The 19346-nt window shown below is 39.8% G+C and overlaps 1 protein-coding gene across 1 annotated transcript in view; it reads left to right on the forward strand.

Annotated features, from left to right (window-relative positions):
• ANAPC4 (anaphase promoting complex subunit 4) overlaps window positions 1–19346 on the forward strand; it is a 36692-nt gene continuing 17346 nt past the window's right edge. Inside the window, exons 1-16 of the mRNA XM_059381972.1 lie at window positions 1–114; window positions 203–341; window positions 3215–3320; window positions 5017–5149; window positions 7381–7455; window positions 7794–7820; window positions 7913–7957; window positions 8611–8695; window positions 9368–9472; window positions 11580–11663; window positions 12742–12828; window positions 13237–13301; window positions 14025–14067; window positions 14191–14267; window positions 15907–16007; window positions 16088–16139. Coding sequence (XP_059237955.1) covers window positions 213–341; window positions 3215–3320; window positions 5017–5149; window positions 7381–7455; window positions 7794–7820; window positions 7913–7957; window positions 8611–8695; window positions 9368–9472; window positions 11580–11663; window positions 12742–12828; window positions 13237–13301; window positions 14025–14067; window positions 14191–14267; window positions 15907–16007; window positions 16088–16139 — 1214 coding nt within the window. The 5' untranslated portion in view covers window positions 1–114; window positions 203–212. The remainder of the gene's footprint in view (window positions 115–202; window positions 342–3214; window positions 3321–5016; window positions 5150–7380; window positions 7456–7793; window positions 7821–7912; window positions 7958–8610; window positions 8696–9367; window positions 9473–11579; window positions 11664–12741; window positions 12829–13236; window positions 13302–14024; window positions 14068–14190; window positions 14268–15906; window positions 16008–16087; window positions 16140–19346) is intronic.

Genomic DNA, 19346 nt, shown 5'->3' on the forward strand with positions numbered 1-19346 from the left:
CCGGAAGTGCCTGCAGCGCGCAGCTGCGGGGCAGCGCTGAGGCTCCGGCGCGAAGGAGGTGGAGGGTGGGTGAGGCCGCTGGGATTGCGTGGACCGCGGAGAGGGGTCTCACAGGTACCACCGGGGGCCGAGCTCTCCGGGGAGGGCCGGGAGCAGGGCGGTCTCCGGCCCCTGCCGGTCTCCGACTGTGGTGTCATTGCAGGGTCGCCCCCATGTTGCGTTTTCCGACCTGTTTCCCGTCCTTCCGGGTGGTGGGAGAGAAGCAGCTGCCGCAGGAGATAATTTTCCTGGTCTGGTCACCCAAGCGGGATCTCATCGCTTTGGCCAACACGGCGGGCGAGGTGAGTGAGCCCGACCCGACAGCAAGCGCGTTGCAGCCTGGCCCAGCCTCAGTTTCCCTTTTTGTGGACTTGCTGGGCCGCCTGTGGACCCCGCCCCCTTCCTCTCCAAGCAGCTGTAAACCTTAGGTGAAAGTAGAAGGGAGCATCTACGGGAAGGATCATCTGTGTGCCCATTTCCCCTATTTCATGGCGAAAACAATAGTTTTCACACAGCACACTCAGTCCTGCGTTCCCCGGTCTCCTTTAGTCATTTGTTAGATGGGCTTTTTAAAAGCCCATAATGTGTCACTCATCAACTAGACATCGTAGATCCACAGACCCTGCCCTGAATTTGCTTAGGGTTCCGTAGCAGAAGGAAGCTGAGTTCCTCTCAGACCTGAGCTGCGAATGTGCATACAAGCAGCTGCCACAGAGAACGGGTTAAAAAATCGAGAATCTCTTGTCCAAGTTCCCCACTGTGGAGGGGATCACCACCTCCTCCTGAAAATACCTTTAAATTTAGGAAGGGAGTGATGCTTCCTTGGGTTCCTGATGGAGTGTACATGAGTGGTGTCACTTAGGGGTTCCAGTTCGTACCACACTAGGCTTCATCAAGTATACCCGCTGCATCTACTTTTCTCTGGAGAGTCCCTGGTTACCTGGCAACCATTTTTGGGAGGAAACCTTCAGCTCCGCATCTTTCCCCCTTTGGCCTTCAGGCAGGTTTCCTAGGAATTACCTGGCCAGGTGAGAGTGGTGTTGTGTGCAGACAGGCTTGGACACCAGGTGGTAAGCAATACTTAGCATCCGCAAAGCTGCGTCGCTGTGCTGACTACTAATAGCTTCTCACCAGGCACTGAGGTCTCCTTTTTCGAGGCCCTCTCGGATGTCTCCTGGTCCCTCACCTTTGCCATTGGGCCTTGGAACTCTTCATGCTCTGGAGAGGAGAGCCGCAGCAGCAAGATGGAAGGGAGAGAATGGGGCATCGGTGCAACTAGATGTGTAGATGTAATAGGCACTTGTTTCTGTTTCCTCAGTGAAGAAGAAAGAGTGGTGTCCAGGAGTGAGGATGGCGAAGAAAATACGGGAAGTTTGAGGAGAAAGGAGGGGTATGGGAAGCTGACGAGGCAGGCAGACTAGGGAAACTTGTAGTGAGATTGCTGGTTGGTGTTAAGAGCCATGGGAGGTTAGTGGTCTTGTACTTTGAGAGACTGTAGTGAGCACGGTTGTGTCTCTGTTGTTCTGTTTGACTGGGTGAGTGTAGACATGGTTGGGTTTCACTAGGGTTGTTATTTTGCAAATGAGACATAGCCAGAGAGATCCAAGGGAGTTAAAGTTACATGTCAGAGGCGCGATGGTAATGATCCTTGGATTCTAATATGATTACGTATGGAAATGGGGGTATGTGTCAGTGAGGGACAGTGAATAGGTGGAATCCATGGATTGTAGGACTTGGTGAGGTTGAAGAGTGAAGTCAGGTATTAGTAGGGATGAGCTAGAAGGGTAGAGGCACTGATGGAAGGTGGGAGGTTTGAGACATGGCAGTGCTTGTAACTAGAAGGATGAGGTCAGAGCATGACTCTGGGATTGGCTGAGGTGAGTAAAAGACATGGTTGTTGGAAGAAAGGTAATTGAGAACTGAAAAGTCAGGACATTGTGGGTCTTGAAATCCTCAAGAATGGTGACGAATAGTGTTGGAAAGCATGAGTGAACAGGACAGGCGTCTTTATCTTCCAGGAATGAGGGGAATGCCTAGGGGTCTTTAGGGAATGGCAATTAGGGGGAGTGGGTGGAATGGTGTGATTGGATATAATTCAGAGTTAGAGGATTTTAGAGAAGAAAAGTTATCCAGAAATGGCATCAGGGATCAGGGAGGAAACTTACTTTATCTCCTGGCCCAGTAGAATGGAGAACATGGGACGCAGAACGGCTATCAGCTGAGAATTCTCTGGAAAGTGGTGTCCTAGGGTGAGAAGCAGATTTCAGAGAAGAGAAGGAAGATACGAGCATCATGATGATACCTGACCATGAATTTCAGAGGGCGCAGAGGAAAGGTTTTGGAAGTAAGAAATGGCAGAGACGGGCTCAGAAAAGAGCAGTGTGTCTAGGGAATGAAGGAATCCGTGGGATTCCTGGCTTCCTGTGGGGTCTGATGGACCAGGAGTGAAGAGTGCTGTGAGCTAAGGGCAGGAGAGGTGAAGCTGTGAGTGTGGGGACCTGAGAAGGTGTGGAGGCTCTGTCGGGGTACATACCATTTCTTATTTTCCATGGTTGTATAGAGGATGAAGTAGGCACAGTTTTTGTTTTGAGTCAGAAAGAGCTCTGGGGGCAAGAAAGAGCTCTGGGAATTTTCCCTTGTGGAAGTGGAAATTTAGAATGACTAAGTGACTTGTCCAAGATCTATAGCCAGCTGAATTCCATCCCAGGGTGTCTGATTTCAAGTTTGGTGTTATTTGACTATTACAGCTAGTTTTCTAGTGCTGTTTATGTTCCTTGTTTCTTTCTCTGTTGTGATCTTCTTCGACAACCTCATTTCTTTCTAAGAACTATGTCTCTTGTTGACATTGAAGATAGAAAAGTGGTGTATAGAGTACAGAGTTAAATAGGTCTTGTTTCACCCATCACTTTGAATATACCTTCAGTTCATTCAGACCTTGTTGTCTTCTCATTTCTTCTGATAGCTAAATATTATGCTTTGAGATTATTTATTTATTTTTAGTAACATATAATGTGTTATTTGTTTCAGGGGTACAGGTCTGTGAATCATCAGTCTTAAAGAATTCTCAGCATTATGCTTGCGATTATTTTTAAAGATCTTATTGTGATGATCTAGGTTTATTTCAGTTTTGGAAATGGGTTTTTTATTTTTTGCCGTTGTATCTGTTTTGTCTTAGGTTTTACTTCATCGACTTGCAAGTTTTCATCGAGTTTGGAGTTTTCCACCCAATGAAAATACAGGAAAGGAAGTTACCTGTCTGGCATGGAGACCAGATGGCAAACGTAATATAAGAATCTTTGAAAATACGTTGTTGTTATTATTATTCCCCCAAAAAGTCTTTTGTAAAGAAAGCTTATTTCTAGAAAGAATGTATTGTTCTTACTATATTCTTATTACTTACTAAATATAGTTTATTTATTACTAAATATCTTAGTAAGTATACTAAATACACTTACTAAATATCAGTTTGGAAACTTTGCTTTTTGGAAGCTTTAAAGTGTTTTCATAGAGATGAGGTTAATTTTGCTGTGTTGTTCTCTAAAATGAAATTTGACTTCTTGGCAAAGGTAAAGCTAAAATCAAATCTGATGGAATGTGCAAAATACTTAGGCTTTGCTCTTGACACTATCTTGTCCTTCCATGATAGCCCAAGCTCCAGCTACATTCACTAGTCCGTTCAGTACCATTGTGGTCTTTTCTCCCCAAAATGTACATTAGCATTAAATGTGTGGCTCATAAATATTCTCTTAGCATGACTGCTTAGCTCACCTGAAGGACTATCAGCTCTGACCCCATCCCTTCCTCCTTCTCCTCTAATGTTTATTTTGTAGCTTCTTACAGCTTTGACGACTGAACTCTGCTTCCACCTGTTGTTTTTACAATGGCAGTCATAATTTGAGCTGCTGTACACATAGAGTCAGTACAGTAAAATGCTATAAATTACACAGGTTGAAATTCATCTCTTATCATTGGTGCTTTGAGAAAAAAAAGCTGAATCATTTTTGTAAAATGATATGTACTCCTTATTGCCTGTTTTTTTCCTGGTAAATATAAATGAGTAGGGAAAAACATGCTGAAAGCCTCAACTACCTGTTCATATTCATTTTGTTCAGCTCTCGTTCTTTTAGTAAAAAAAAAGGGGGAGCATATGTGTAAAATTAGAGGACTTTTATAAGTAACATCATGAGATCTTGCACTATTCATCCCTAACCAGATGAAGTTTTTAATCATTAAAAAATATGCCTTGTGTTTTTGGACAGTGAAATAAGGTTTTTTAAGCAATGATTATTTCAAGATTGCCTTAAATTGTTTGAGGAAGAGGAGATGTGGATTGCCTCACATCTTGTAAAACTGTGTGTCTTGATGTACTGTGAAATGCATAGCTCCCTACTTAGAAATTCTTAAATTTGATGTGTTAGGAAGATATTAGTGACATATGTGGAGAAACTATACTAGATAATTCAGCCACAGTGAAAGGAGGAAGCCTCATCAGCATTTGATAGTCTCGTTTCCCATTAAGGGTTAGAGACAGAAGGGGACACTAAGCCTTCTAAGAACCAAGCAGATGGAATCGCTTCTTAACATTTTAGGCTTGTTCACTAGACCAGCGTCTCTTGGTGATAGGATATTGTTGTTTGTCTGTTGAGACCTATTCTGTGTCTTCTTCTGGGAAGCAGGGCTCCAATCCAGAGGCTTTGATGTGTGAGATGCATAAGACATTAAGTACAGTACACTAGGAAGTAGTAGGTCACTCACAAGACTTTAAGCCTTTGAAAATAAGCTTGGATAACAGCGTAAGTACATGTAAAGATATCTTTCTGTATTTAAAAATGTTATTGGAAGGAAGGATTTTTAGGTTAAGTAATTTCTGTGATTATGATGCATTTAAAATAGTAAAACCGGGCAAGAAGTGAAATAGCCATTTTGTTTTCTCGAATGTTTACAGTAATTTGTCCTGATCGTCTCTTCTTGTTTCAGTTTTGGCGTTTGCTCTTGCTGACACCAAGAAAATTGTTCTGTGCGATGTAGAGAAACCTGAAAGCTTGCACTCCTTCTCTGTGGAGGCCCCAGTGTCTTGTATGCATTGGATGGAAGTGACTGCAGAAAGCAGGTAAAGGAGTAGAAGGAGGAACTCCAGCAGCCACAGTGGACAGTTGTGCACTTGCCGGGACTAAAACAGACCCTTGGGAGGATCTGAGTATTGAGCCTGGGCACACTGCATTTCACTTTGGATTTTCAGTTTATCAAGATAAGATTTTGTAATGCTTTGTTAGGTTTTTTTTTCTTCTGAAAAAAAAAAAAAAATTATTTTTTTCTTTATTGGAGCAATAATGCCTGAAAAGCTAAGATTTTTCTTTACTTTTAGTAGTTATGTCAGTGATTTGTACTTTATTATTTATTTATTTTTCCTTAACTTAAATTTTAGGTAGTTAGCAGTGCAATATTGGTTTCTGGAGTAGAATTCAGTGGTTCGTCACTTAAATACAGTGCCCAGTGCTCATCACAAGTGGCCACCTTCATGCCCGTCACCCATTTAGCCCATCCCCTGTCTGCCTCCCTCCATCAGCCCTCGGTTTATTCTCTATTGTTTAGAGTTTTTTATTGCTTATTTCTCCTTTTTTTCTTTTCCTCCCTTCCTGTGCATTTTTTTTTTTTAAATTCTACATGAGTGAGATCCTATGGTAGTGATTTGTACTTTCAAGTAATAGAAATTAAAATCATTGATTAACAAGTTGAGGTTCTTTTTGCCGCCAATTTCTTTTGGAGCTCGGGGTTTTTTTGCATCTTAGTAAATATCCTCAGAATATAGAAAGTGCTAAGTTAAGCACTCTGGGGGTTTTGTTTTGTTTTGTTTTGTTTTTTTGTCTTAAGATTTCATTTATTTGAGAAAGAGAGTGAGTGAGCACGAGTAGGGGGAAGGGCTGAGGGAGATGGAGAAGGAGACCCCCCACTGATGTTTGACTCCATCCTAAGACCCTGATCGTGACCTGAACTGAAGGCAGATGGACCACCCAGGCACCCCTGAGCGCTTTGTTTTGATGCTGAATGAGCTCTTTCTGTGTCTGTGGTCCTGATAGCTTGCTGGTCTCATGAAAATAACTGCCTTAGTCTGCATTCAAGTCATATACCAGGTTTGCAGTCAAGATGGCTTAAAGGATGAGTTTGTTTAGCTAATACTGAAAATAAAAGGTTTTCTTGTTTGTTTGTTTTTAGGAAGTGTGATAATTTTCTTACCAATAGTTTTTCCTTTCTAATAAAGTGTTAAGTTAATTTCAAATTAACTAAGGAGGAGTCTATAATAAGAATACTAAGGATCTCACCTGGTGTTTGAAATTCACTATAGATAAAACATTTATCTATAATTGATGTATCATCAGATAATCCAGGGTTGCAAGTAGCCATGTGAATTTGTCAATGCTTAGAGGAGCAGAGTATACCGTGTCATTTCTGTCCCATTCCAGGTACCTGCTAAGTGTATTCCTAATACACTTTCTGCCAATAGTTGAGAAATAAAATGTGGAGATTCCAGGATCTCTCAGGACACCTAGTTTGTGTTTTAAATGGGAAAAAAATGCATGCCAAGTTGCCACTTTTTCACCTTTTCACTCATTACCACCCTTATTTGGAAGTAGAATTGAGAAACAGGAACAAGCAAGACTATTTCAGAATGCGTGTTGCCGTCTTAGATACCTGTCAGGTTGTCAAATCCCAAATGCGTGTAAGCCATAGAACCCACAGTTAAATGAGGTAATAACTGCAGTATTCTTTAAAATCCATTCATCCTTGGTACTCATATATGTTAGTGTTGGTTCTCAGAGTTAAAAAAATCATAAATTCTTGGGGCACCTGGGTGGCCCAGTTGGGTAAATGTCTGCCTTCAGCTCAGGTCCAGGGATCAAGCCCCATGTTGGCCTCCTTGCTCATTGACAAGTCTGTTACCCCCTTTTCCTCTGCCCTCCCCCCACCACCTCCTGCTCATGTGTTCTCTCTCTCTCATTTTCTGTCTCTCAAAATCTTAAAAAGGAAAAATTCTAAATTCTTAGAATCTCATACTGAATACATAGAGAAAATTGTTGATTAGTATTTTTCCTCTAAGTAAAGTGGCTGGGTTTTTTTCCCCCCGGAAACAAAGCCCCTCATAAAGGAAGAATTTCCTATTTTTCTCTTTGTTGTTTGTGATTGTTACAATGACTGTTTTATAATAGTAAAATAAGTGTGGCATCTGTTTACTTGATAATGTATATATAATATATAAAACTGGGCAATTTTTTAAAAAGTACTTTTTAATGGAAAGACAAAATCTTTGGTATTTTTGTAATGCCTCTTTGTTTTTCTTTTCAGTGTTCTAACATCCTTTTATAATGCTGAGGATGAATCAAATCTTCTCTTACCTAAACTGCCCACCCTGCCAAAAAAGTATGTATCAGTTTAATTTTATTGGAATCCATGTTGCAGATTTCTCTTTCCTTTAGCTTTATTTTTTTAAAAAAAGATTTATTTGATAGAGCGAGCGAGCACAAGTAGGCAGAGAGGCAGGCGGGGAGGGGGGAGCAGGCTCCCTGCTGAGCAGAGAGCCCCATGGGGGACTGGATCCCAGGACCCTGAGATTATGACCTGAGCCAAAGGCAGAGACTTAACCCACTGAGCCACCCAAGTGCCCCTTTCCTTTACCTTTAAATATTGCGATGATTTTCTCATGTGTTTTGAAAAATATATTGTTACTGCTTTTTACACTAGTCTCTGTTTTTCTCTAGTTACAGCAACACCTCAAAAATTTTTAGGTAAGATATGTCTTTTTTGTTTTCAGGTAAAAGAATCTTTTATTAGTTGAAAGATGTAGTTGAAAGGTAACCCAGTTGTTTTTATATTTTAGTGAAGAAAACTCTGATGAAATTATTAAGCTTTTGGGAGACGTCAGGTAAATCTTGCCAATATCTTAAATAACAAATCTAATTTCTTAACATTGATGTTTGGTATTTGAGACAGAGTTCAGAGTTTCAAGGGCAGTTCCTTTATGTGTTATGTTATTTCCCTGCTGACAAACACCACTGAATAATATACAGACATTAGTGTCTATTATTTACTTGTTTTTATTGTATGGTCTTTTAAATATGAAGTATTTACTTGTTTTTGTTGTATAGTCTTTTAAATATGAAGTAAAGGAAGATAGATGTTACTAGAATTTCTAAAATTTAAATTTAAATATTCCAGATTTTTTAAGCCCTTTTAATGCATTTAGCATCAGAGCCATGATATCACTGATGGCGCTTTGCTCAGCTGGAAAAAAGATTGTGTTATTTAGAGTATATAAATACAGTAGTTGTTAAAATACTGTATTCTTATTTTACTATAAACTGATGTTTTTTAGGTGACAGCAAATTTATGTTTCTTTGAGAAAAAGAAGCAGCCCAATGTGATTGAATATTGAGTATTTGTGAATTTGTTTGGGGCTTGTTTCCCTGCAGGGGAGCCTTAGCATGCAGATTATCTGAGAGCAAGAATAATTTATATCTTAGTTTAAGAATTTGGTCTTTTCTGTTGTCCTCAGCTTGTTACATTCCTTTTAATTAGGCTTAATATTCTTGTCCTCGGAGGAAGCTCTGGATTTATTGAGCTTTATGCATATGGAATGTTCAAAATTGCTCGAGTCACAGGGGTATGTTTTCCTTTAAAATTTTCACATCATTTCTCTTAGACTATACCACCTAGAATATACCAGCTAACTGATTTATAGGGGGGTGGAAAAAGCACTAGTTTTTTTTTTTTTCTCACTTTCAATTTATGGAGTTATTCATTTTTAAAAAGTTAGGATAATTTTCTTACTAAGATAAAATAGTGGTGATAATGATATCTGTGAAGCTCAGGTACTATTAGTGGAAATAGTCAACTTTTTCTTAACAAAAAGATTGATACAGGATACACTTGATTCTGACTCAGTGTCTTTCTAGCCTGTAGTCAGGGCGAGAGCTGCAGTTTGTGACTGGAACGTGAAGGAACATCATGAGAAGCACTCTTCTACTCAGCACCAGATCTGTGCTGGTTGCTTAGTTTTGGTCTTCACAGCTTTTCGGTCCTATTCTCACCATTTCTGAGGGGGGAGAAATATTGTGGGCTCTCCAGCACTTGATTTGGTTCCCCTTATGGAGGGGTGTGTGTCCATGAGGGGTGTGGACTGGGGGGACACACATCTTCCCTCTCTTGAACGTGTGGAACGCGTCAGGCTTGTGTTTTGCTTCGGAGAGTTCCATTAGTTTCTGTTGCCTGTATCGTAAGCACGTGCAGACTAGCAGTGATACTAAATGGACCAGAGGATTTGATTGTCTTACAGATCGTTGGTACTTGCCTTGCATTGTGTTTATCCAGTGATTTGAAGTCATTATCAGTGGTCACAGAGGTTTCTGCTGGCGCTGCTTCAGAGGTCTCATACTTCCAGGTAAGTGTGAAAACCTGGTAGCTGCAGACAGTAAAGATCTATATATTTTTTAAAGATTTTATTTATTTATTTGACCGACAGAGATCACAGTAGGCAGAGAGGCAGGCAGTTGGGGGTGAGGCAGGGTCTCTGCTGAGCAGAGAGCCAGATAGGGGGCTCGATCCCAGGATCCTGGGATCATGACCTGAGCTTAAGGCAGAAACTTTAACACACTGAGCCACCCGGGTGCCTCAGTAAATATATTTTTTTAAGGTTTTATAGTTTTTATTATTCTTATCTTTGGATTCTAATGGTTATTAAAACAAAGCAAAAAAACAAACTTGGAGCTTCTAAATCTCATGTATAGAATCTTACTCTAGTGAACACTTCATTATTCCCAGAGTCCAGTATAGTTTTCATAAAAACAATGTTTTGATAGTTTATTAATGACCATGATAATTGGTTGCTATATCAGTCTGTCTTTGTATCAAGTATTTTTTTTTTTTTTAAGATTTATTTATTTGAAAGAGATAGTATGAGCAGGGGGAGAGGGAGAGGGAGAGAGACTCCCAAGCAGATTCTGTGCGGAGCGCAAAGCCTGTCATGGGACCCCATCTCACCACCCAGGAGATCATGACCTGAGCTGAAACCAGGGGTCAGACATGTAACCGACCAAGCCACCTAGGCACCCCTGTATCAAGTGTGTTCTTTGGACTCTGATCCTAGGGGCACCTGGGTGGATCTTTTGGTTAAGCATCTGCCTTCAGCTTAAGTCCTTCAGGGTCCTGAGATTGAGCCCTGCATCAGGCTCCCTGCTCAGGGGAGAGCCTGCTTTTCCCTCTCCCTGCTATTTCCCTGGTTGTGTCCCCTCTCTCTGTCAAATAAATAAATTATTCTAAAAAAAAAAAAAGAAAAGGGACTCTGATCCTAATACAAATAAAAACTAATACAGATCAGTTGTTTAATATGTGCGAAGTACTGAGTAGTTTAGTATAATTCATTTGAATCTTATTATCCCCATTTTATAGATAAGTAGAAACTGCAGAACTTGCTCGACATCACTCACATGGAAGTGATGCTGGGCAGTATGGCTCCAGAGTCCGTGCTCATCACCAGCATGTTGCCTCTTGTGTCAGATGATCATTTAACGTTGGGAAAAGCTTTGTACTCTGTGCTGTTTATATGGAAGCCATGTGGGCTCCTATAGAGTATTTAGGTTATAGCCTTGACTTTAAGAAAGTCTTCCCTAGATAGGTGTGTGTGTGTTTCTTTTTTTTTTTTTTAAAGATTTTATTTTTAAGTAACCTCTATACCCAACAGAGAGCTCAAACTCACAACCCCAAGATCGAGTTGCGCTCTACCAACTGAGCCAGGTGCCCCTTCCCTAGATTTTCATGCCAGATAACCCTGCTGCTTAGCCTAAGGATGCACAAATTCTAAGCAAAAATAGAACAAAAAGATGCATTGTGCACTCTATCTGATGATTTCCAGTATTTGTTGTTGTATTCAGAGCACCAGGGAGCTCTTAACTTCCTAATTGCCCAGAATAGTTGGTCACATTTGCGCTTCAGCTTTGGGTTCTGTGAAAATATGATTTCTAGAATTGCATTTGGTGCTGTAATAAAAAGATTTGCTATTTCTTTGAAGTTTGGCATGGATATTTTGTTAAATAATAGCTTTTTAAAGATACGATTTTTATTTCATTGTAATGGATAATGTAACTTGTGTTTATCAGTAGCATATAGTTCTTTAAAAACTTTTTATGTATATTTGTAATCATTTCTTAATTTTAGCATAATAGTGTTACAAAATAGATTGTATTTATCTAGCTTTGGAGATGGCACTGCAAACCTAGAGAGGGTTGATCTGTGCACAGGTGAACATGTCAGATTAGAAAATCCTAAAGTTCTGTTCTGTTAGTCTTCAAAGTAGTAGGCTCAAAGATAGCAGAATTCAGACATGGTCTTTCTGACACATACTTAGACCTTGACTTTAACTCTTTAAATTGTAGGATTTCTTTTTTTTAGAGCTGGGACTGATTTATCTTTAAAAGAAGTGTGTGTGTGTGTGTGTGTGTGTGTGTGTGTGTGTGTGTGTGATTGTAACTCACTTTATTTTGATTTTACAGCTTGAAACCAATCTACTGTACTCTTTCTTACCTGAAGTCACTAGGATGGCTAGAAAGTTTACTCACATTTCTGCACTTTTACAGGTATTTCTTTGTTTTATGTGAATATTTACTCTTAAGTTTCTCACAGTCTATAAATAAAAGACTTACAAATTTCATTCTGTAAAGCTGTCTGTGGTATAAATGTCTGTTCCGATAATCTTATAATGTCTGTTAACAAGAAAAAGGAATTTGATTGAAAATCTATTCCCACCAGAAAAGAAAAAAGTAGTTCAGATCTTTTAAAAATACTCCCCTAAGTGAAATAACATTTTGGAATTTTAAAAGTCTTACTGCAAATCGAGCATTATGGAAAACAGCCATTATGTCAGTTCACTCATATGTGTAAAAACCCACCCCAAATTAGCTGATTCCGCAAGTCTGAGTTTGGGCTGGGTTCAGCTAGAAGGTTCTGTCGATCCGGGCCAGGTTCAGCTCATCTCAGCCGAGCCTGGTCAAGCATCATTGGCTAGCTGGCTGTTCTGAGTGTCCCTCAGCAGTGGTGGCTCCCCACGTGACATGTCCCAGCAGGCTAGCCCAGGCTTGTTCGTGAAGTGGCAGCCACAGCAGGGGTGTCAGGAGTGCAAGTGGGAACATGCAGAGCCTTTGGAGGCCTTGGACTCGGTGTCCCTTCTGCTGTGTGTTGGTCACAGCACGATATAAGACCAGCCCAGATTCAGGGACTGGGGAGGCCGAGTTTGCATCCGGATAGAGGAGCTACAAAGAACTGTGGCTTTTCTCTTTCAGTCTGCCACAGTCCCTGACATGTCAAAGATTTCTGGATGGTGTCTTTTTAAGGATTTTGTTTGAAAATTGAATAGCTGACTCAACCAGCATTTTGACAGTCAGTGTACATGAAGCATATATATATATATATAAGCTGGAGGATGTCTGTTTTACCAGATAAAAACTTAATTTCAGAATGTTTGCTGGTTAAGTGGTTATCAAGCATTAGCTGTGGTCTTCTCTTTCACAGGCTGAGTGGAAAATGATTGAAAGTGAATTCTGGATTTCTTTGAGATAGTTGGCAGGAAGAAGCATATATTACTTAGCACATTGATTTAACATAGGTTTTTTTGTTTGTTTTTACTATTCTGATATTTTGTTTCCTTCTTGTTAATAGTATATAAATTTGTCACTAACATGTATGTGTGAAGCATGGGAAGAAATACTGATGCAGATGGATTCTCGTCTCACCAAGTTTGTGCAGGTAATGTTTGTGAAGTTTCCCCTGGATGGAGTGAAAGCAGGCATGCTGTGCTGCTTTCATTTCATTTCATTGACTTCATGAGCTCCCTGGTGGATACTGGTCGGGTTTGTAAAAGGTGAAGGTTAAGCTTTCAGATGGCTCAGAGAGAAAAGGCTCTCCTCGCATCGGGACAACCTAGGTGGGGACAGGTCTGTGAAGTGGAGCTGGTGGGGAGTGGGGAGTCAGGACAGGTACTGGAAGAGCTGACTGGCTACTTGCCATGAACTGATAGTCAGATAATCAGTTTAAATAAGGATTTGAAAGAAGGTTAAGGAAAAGCAAGGGATTCATGCTCCTGTAGTTTTAATTTTGAATTGTACATGTAGTTATAATTTTAAAAATACATATGATGTTATCCATTTTTTCTAGGAGAAGAGCACAACCACTTCCGTGCAGGATGAATTCATGCACTTGCTGTTATGGGGGAAAGCAAGGTAGTGAACTCATACTAGGTGCTCTTGTGTTTTCTTCCTTTTTTACAGTGTTTTTTTTTTGTTTTTTTTTTTTTTTTTTAATAATTCGTGTTTGTTGTAAAAAAAATAGAAAATTCTGGTACATAAGAATAAAAAATAGTATTGCTTTTCCTATTCATCTTTTGTAAATGTAATCATTTACTGTGGCTATAATATATGTATGTATTTCTGCATGTGTAAAAAAATTTCCAATTTTTTATGGTCCCATCAGTTTTCTCCTTTATGGTATCTGCCTTAGTGTTATTCTTAAAAAGACCTTTCCCATCTTAAGTGTATTCAAAGATTGATCTGTATTTTCTTTGAGAGTTTTTGTTATAGTTTATGTTTTATTCCATCTGCATGTTCCAGATGTGATTTATTTGGTTATATGCTATGGAAGATTTAACTACTTCTTTTCTGAAGGTTTAGATAATTGCCCAGCATAATTTATTGACTATTATACTTTCTCCTTATGGATTTGAAATGCCATTTTAGCATTTGGTATGTCTTAAGTATACTTTAGTCTATTTCTGGACTTTATTGTTTTCTGTTTTCTGTCTGTTCCTTAAGTCTTAATTTTTGTTGGAGTTTCTTTTTGTTTGTTTAAAAATGTTTTTTTTTTTTACTTTTAAAATGTAAAAGTTTTAAGTGATGGATTTACATTTTGAATAGGAAAGACTAAAAATACTTTCTTTTTCATTGTAGTGCTGAACTTCAGACCCTCTTAATGAACCAGTTAACAGTAAAGGTACAGTTAAATTATTTTTGTTTTTAAATGGCTATGTGCACTTTCTTGAATTTTTTTTTTTTTTTTTAGAGCAGCATGCAGTGTCTTACTTATATGCTAAATATATTTTTTTCTCTTACTTAGGGCTTAAAGAAACTTGGTCAGTCTATAGAGTCATCATATTCCAGTATACAAAAATTGGTTATAAGTCACTTACAGAGGTATGAAGGTGATGTTGAGTTTTTGGTGTTGTGTCTGTATGTACTTGGTGTCGGTGTTCTTCATCAGCTGTCATTCTCTTTTAGCCTTTTCTAGCTAAAATTGTTGCATTGGCACTGGAAGGGAATCTTGGAGTGCCCGAGATATAAAGAGTCAATAATGGTACATTTTGAAATAATTTTCAAACATCTTTTCACTGGAGTAGGCTCTCTGGGTTTTTTTTTTTCCTCAGCCAGACAGCCAGTATATGTCTTTTGAAAAGACATATACCCTTTTTTTTTTCTTTTAAAGATTTTACTTATTTGTCAGAGAGCGCACAAGCAGGGGGAGCTGCAGGCAGAGGGAGAAGCAGGCTCCCCACGGAACAAGGAGCCCAATGCAGAGCTCGATCCCAGGACACTGGGATCATGACCTGGGCTAAAGGCAGACACTTAACCCACTGAGCCACCCAGGCATCCCCATATACCCTTTTTTGATCAAGGAAATTATGTTTATCATTTTACAGTTTATAAAACATGATACGTGTTTTTACATTTAACACTTCTGCAAGGAGTTGATTATGATCATCCTCCTTTCACGCAGAAAGAAACTGAAATCCAAACTGGCCTGAACTTACTAAGTGTCACACCAGACTCTGATCTTCAGGTCTCATGCTACTTCTATCCACAGCTCCCTCGCGAAGCAGTTTGCATGTGGCTGCTCAGTGTTTGACTTAAATTTCGATATATCCCTTTATGCTGAGTTCCCTAGCCCCTACTGCATCACCTCAGCCTTGGATCACTGCAGTAGCCTTTGGCCTGGCTTCCAGGCCACAAATAGATTTGTGCCCCTCAAATAAATTCCCAGAACAGATCTGATCATGTTACTCTTCCTTAAAAACTTCCAGCGCCTTCCTATTGCTCTCAGGACCAAGACGTTTTCATGGTCTTTAACACACCTGCCTCTCTGCTTCATGCACACTGGTGGACTTACCAGACTTGACATTTTTTCTTCCTACCCAGGGCTTTTGTGCATTCATCTTGCCTTCTGGAACACTCCCACCCTGCTCTTCACTTGAACCCCTTAACTCAAATCTCACTTGTTCCAAGAGGCTTTCCCTAATTCCTCAGATTAGGTCAGGTTATTCCATTACACCTATACTGGTGTGCATTTCCTTCCAGGCACTTATGATAGTGGGAATGATATTTTGTCCGATTGTGGTCATGAGTGTCCTTTCCCCATGACACTGTCAGTGCTGTAAGGATCCTTTTGTTTTGGTCACTGCTGTGTCTCCAGTATGTAGCACAGTGCTGACTTAAAGTTAGAGATTATACATGTTTGTTGAATGTTAAATACATATCTTTTGGGTGAATAGGATGACCATCCGACTGTCTTCAGGGTGCCAGGTCTAACTGTAGAACATAATGTGATCTCGTAAGATTAAATCTTGCAGTTGTGTATTCATCTCCATCGTCAGAATGGCCAGATGGTTCTGTTAGAGTTTTTAGAGAAAAGTTTGAGAAATAATCATTTCTCATGGAAAGAAAATTGTTACTTTCAGTTTTTATTTCTGAAAATTTGGAAATGTTTAGGTGAGGTCATAGCTATCTGCCACCTTGATGATGGTAATGATAATAACTTATTTCTGCTCTGTTTTGATAGCGGTTCCGAGTCTTTATTATACCATTTGAGTGAACTGAAAGGAATGGCTTCATGGAAGCAAAAATATGAACCTCTTGGACTAGATGCTGCAGGAATTGAAGGTAGTAATTTAGTTTTTTGGTAGAGTACATTAAACACACTTTACTTAATGGACAAATGATACTTATTTATTTCTCTTTAGATGCTATTACTGCTGTGGGTTCTTTCATACTCAAGGCAAATGAACTTCTTCAGTAAGTATTGGGGATACCTGGAATCATTGACGTGAGAATATTTTATTCTTATAAGCAAGAACACAGCAAATTGTCATGATTTTTTTTAAATTGGTTTTATAAGTTTTTATCAAAGTTACCACCTTTACATGATTAAAACAAGCCAATAACATAGCTGTCTTATCAGTTAAAGCGGTATCGTATTCTCCCGCCTGTCCTCATTCCAGTCCCTTCTCCAGGGGGATTCCTTGAACTCCTGTAACTGTTTCTGTTTTTAGTTCTTACCTCCATACTCTAAATTGTATAACTATACTGCAATTATTTTATTTATCCAGTTTTAGAAATTCTTTGTTTCATTTTTCCTAGACGTTGTTTTCTCTTTTCTTGTGTTGTTTGCCTTTTTTATATCCTTAGATTCTTCCCCTGTCTCCAAGGCAGGATCACACCCTGGAACCCCCTCCCTCTCTGACATTTCTCCTCCAGCCTTCCCTCCCTCACGCTGGTCTGGATGCACTGTTGTAGCTGCCGCAACAGCCTGCCAGGCAGGCATTTCGGTGCTTTCTTGGGTTAGGTCCAGACATCACGATCGCCTTTGCTTCTTGCTTCCTTTCATCACTTTGTTGGGAAACATCTCCAGTAACTTGCTCAGGAAGTAGTTATGCAATGATAAACTCTATGTCTTTTCTCCTACCTTCACGCTTTATTATTGATGGTTTCCAATGGGTATAGGATGATGAAGGGGAAATCATTTTCTCAGAGAACTTTGAAAGTATTGCTGTATGATATGCTGGTCTTTCTGTCGCTGTTGGAAGGTCTGGTGCTTCTGATTCTCATCCCTCTATAGGGTTTTTTTTGTTTGTTTTTCATCTCTCAAAGCTTCATTCTTTATCCTTGATATGTTGAAATTTCACAGTAGTGTTTTTAGATGTGAGTCTTTTCATTGTGCTGGTAATAAGAAAATATTTGAACCTGAATTCTACTGTGTTACTATTTTAGTAATCTCTTTTTCTCTTTCTCCTCCTCTTGTTTTTTGTTTTGTTTTGTTTTTTTAATTAGATTTTTTTGTTCTAGAAACTTGGTTGGTCAGATACTAGGCCGTGAACTGACCTGTATCTTCTGTTTTTCTTCACGTAATTCTCAAAACTGTTTCTTTTCTATTTCCTGAGAAATTTTCTTGACTGAATTATGCAACATTGTCATTCATCGTGGACCTTTATTGAGTACTTAACTATATTTTAAACATTATTCTAGATGCTGAGGGTATAGCAGTGAACAAAACTGATAAAATCTATATGGATCTTATATTCTAATGTGGTGAGATAGACAATAAAGAAATGAATGATGAAAATACCTAGCAAGACAGATAAGTGTCAGGAGTGGTGAGAAAAATCAAGCATGGAAGGGAGACTTTTGAGATGCGATTTATATAGGGCAGACCTCACCAAGATGATGATGTTGGAAGGAGTGAGTCATCGATATTTGGTAAAAGAGATAGCAAGTATGAAGGCGCTGAGTTTGGAGCATACCTCAGGAGCCACTCTAGCTGAAGTGAATGGAGCAGAGTGTGAGAGAGGATGAGCTGATCATGGAGGATGGGCCACGTTGTGTAGCGCCTATAGGCAGTTGGAAGGACTTTGGCTTTTACTCTGGATGTAAGAAGAAGCAATTAAGGTTATGAAGTGACAGGATATGACTTAGGTTTTTAAAAGATCCTCTTGTTCATTGCTTAGTTTTGAGAATAAATTAAAAGAGGGCAAGGACAGAAGCCAAGAGAGAAATGGTGGTTACAATCCAAAGAGGTCAGAATCTGGGTGCATTTTCGAAGTAGAAATAACAGGATTTGCTAAATGAGTGTGTGAATGGTAAAATAAAAGAGTTATTGATAATTATGAATCTAGGGTCTGAGCACCTGGAAAAGTAGGATTGACATTTACTAAAATGTGGAAAACTAGGGAGAGAATATATAAATTATATATATGTATCTTGTGTTCCTCAATTTGGGTTTATCTGGTATTTTTACAATTAGATTTAGGTTATACATCCCTGGCCAGAATATACATAACTGGTAGAATGTCCTTCTCAAGATGTCACATCCAGAGGCAAATGATGTCTGTCTGCTTCTCCTTAGTGGCGTGAATTTTGATGACCTGATGAATGTGTCAGCTGTATTAAATTTGAAATGTCTGTTAGATACCCTCATGGGTATCTGTCCAAGAAATTGTTGATCATATTAGACTAATATTCAAGGGAAGGATCCAGGCTGGAGATGGTAGTTTGAGAGCCATGAACACATTGGTGTTATCTTGAGCCATGAGGCTAGATGAGGTAGTCTGTGTGCTTAGAGAAGAGGACAGATCTGAAGACAGCGATGAGCATTCCAACATTTAGAAAGGGTATTGATGGGGAGCTAGCAAAGGAAACTAAAGAGGTAGAAAGACCAGGAGAGTGGGTGGGTGTCCTATAGGCTAAGCAATGGAAACATCGTAAAAAGGAACGAGGGATCAGTTGTCAGATGCTGCTAAGTCAGGTAAGATGAAGACCAAGAATAGAACAGATAATCAGAGTATTACTAGAAATGATTATTGGTGACCTTGATCAGAGCCATGTCATGGAGTCATGGAGCCATTGGGATGAAGAATGAGAGCAGATGCAAAGAAAACAGCAAGTATCCTCTCTTGAGTAGTTTTGTTGTGAACAGAATGCCCAGTGGTTGCAAACAGTTGGGTTTTTCTGTCTTACGACGGGAGTTAGAGCATATTTATATGTGATGGGGTATTCTGGAAGGGAAACAGTTGATGATGGCAGAGAGAGGAGAGGATTGATGGAGTAAGAGTATGGGAGGGGAGGGCCATGTGGTGCATGTGGGGAATGGTCTGGAAAGATAGAGGGCCATGTGCACATGGGGGGGAATGGTCTGGAAAGATAGCATATCTATAATTACAGGAGAGAAGGCTGTGTAAAGGGTCACAGACGCTAGTATCTGGGCACATGGAGGCTTGGGGAGGTTCACTTCCAACTGTTCTTACTGTCTTAATGAGATAGGTAATGTTCTGTCAGCTGGAGGTAAGAGTGCGGAGGTGGTTTAAGAATAAAGGAAAAGGGGGCGCCTGGGTGGCTCAGTGGGTTAAAGCCTCTGCCTTCGGCTCAGGTCATGATTTCAGGGTCCTGGGATCGAGCCCTGCATCGGGCTCTCTGCTCAGCCGGGAGCCTGCTTCCTCCTCTTTCTCT

Source organism: Mustela nigripes, chromosome 1 (assembly GCF_022355385.1).
Source record: "Mustela nigripes isolate SB6536 chromosome 1, MUSNIG.SB6536, whole genome shotgun sequence".
Lineage (NCBI taxonomy): Eukaryota > Metazoa > Chordata > Mammalia > Carnivora > Mustelidae > Mustela > Mustela nigripes.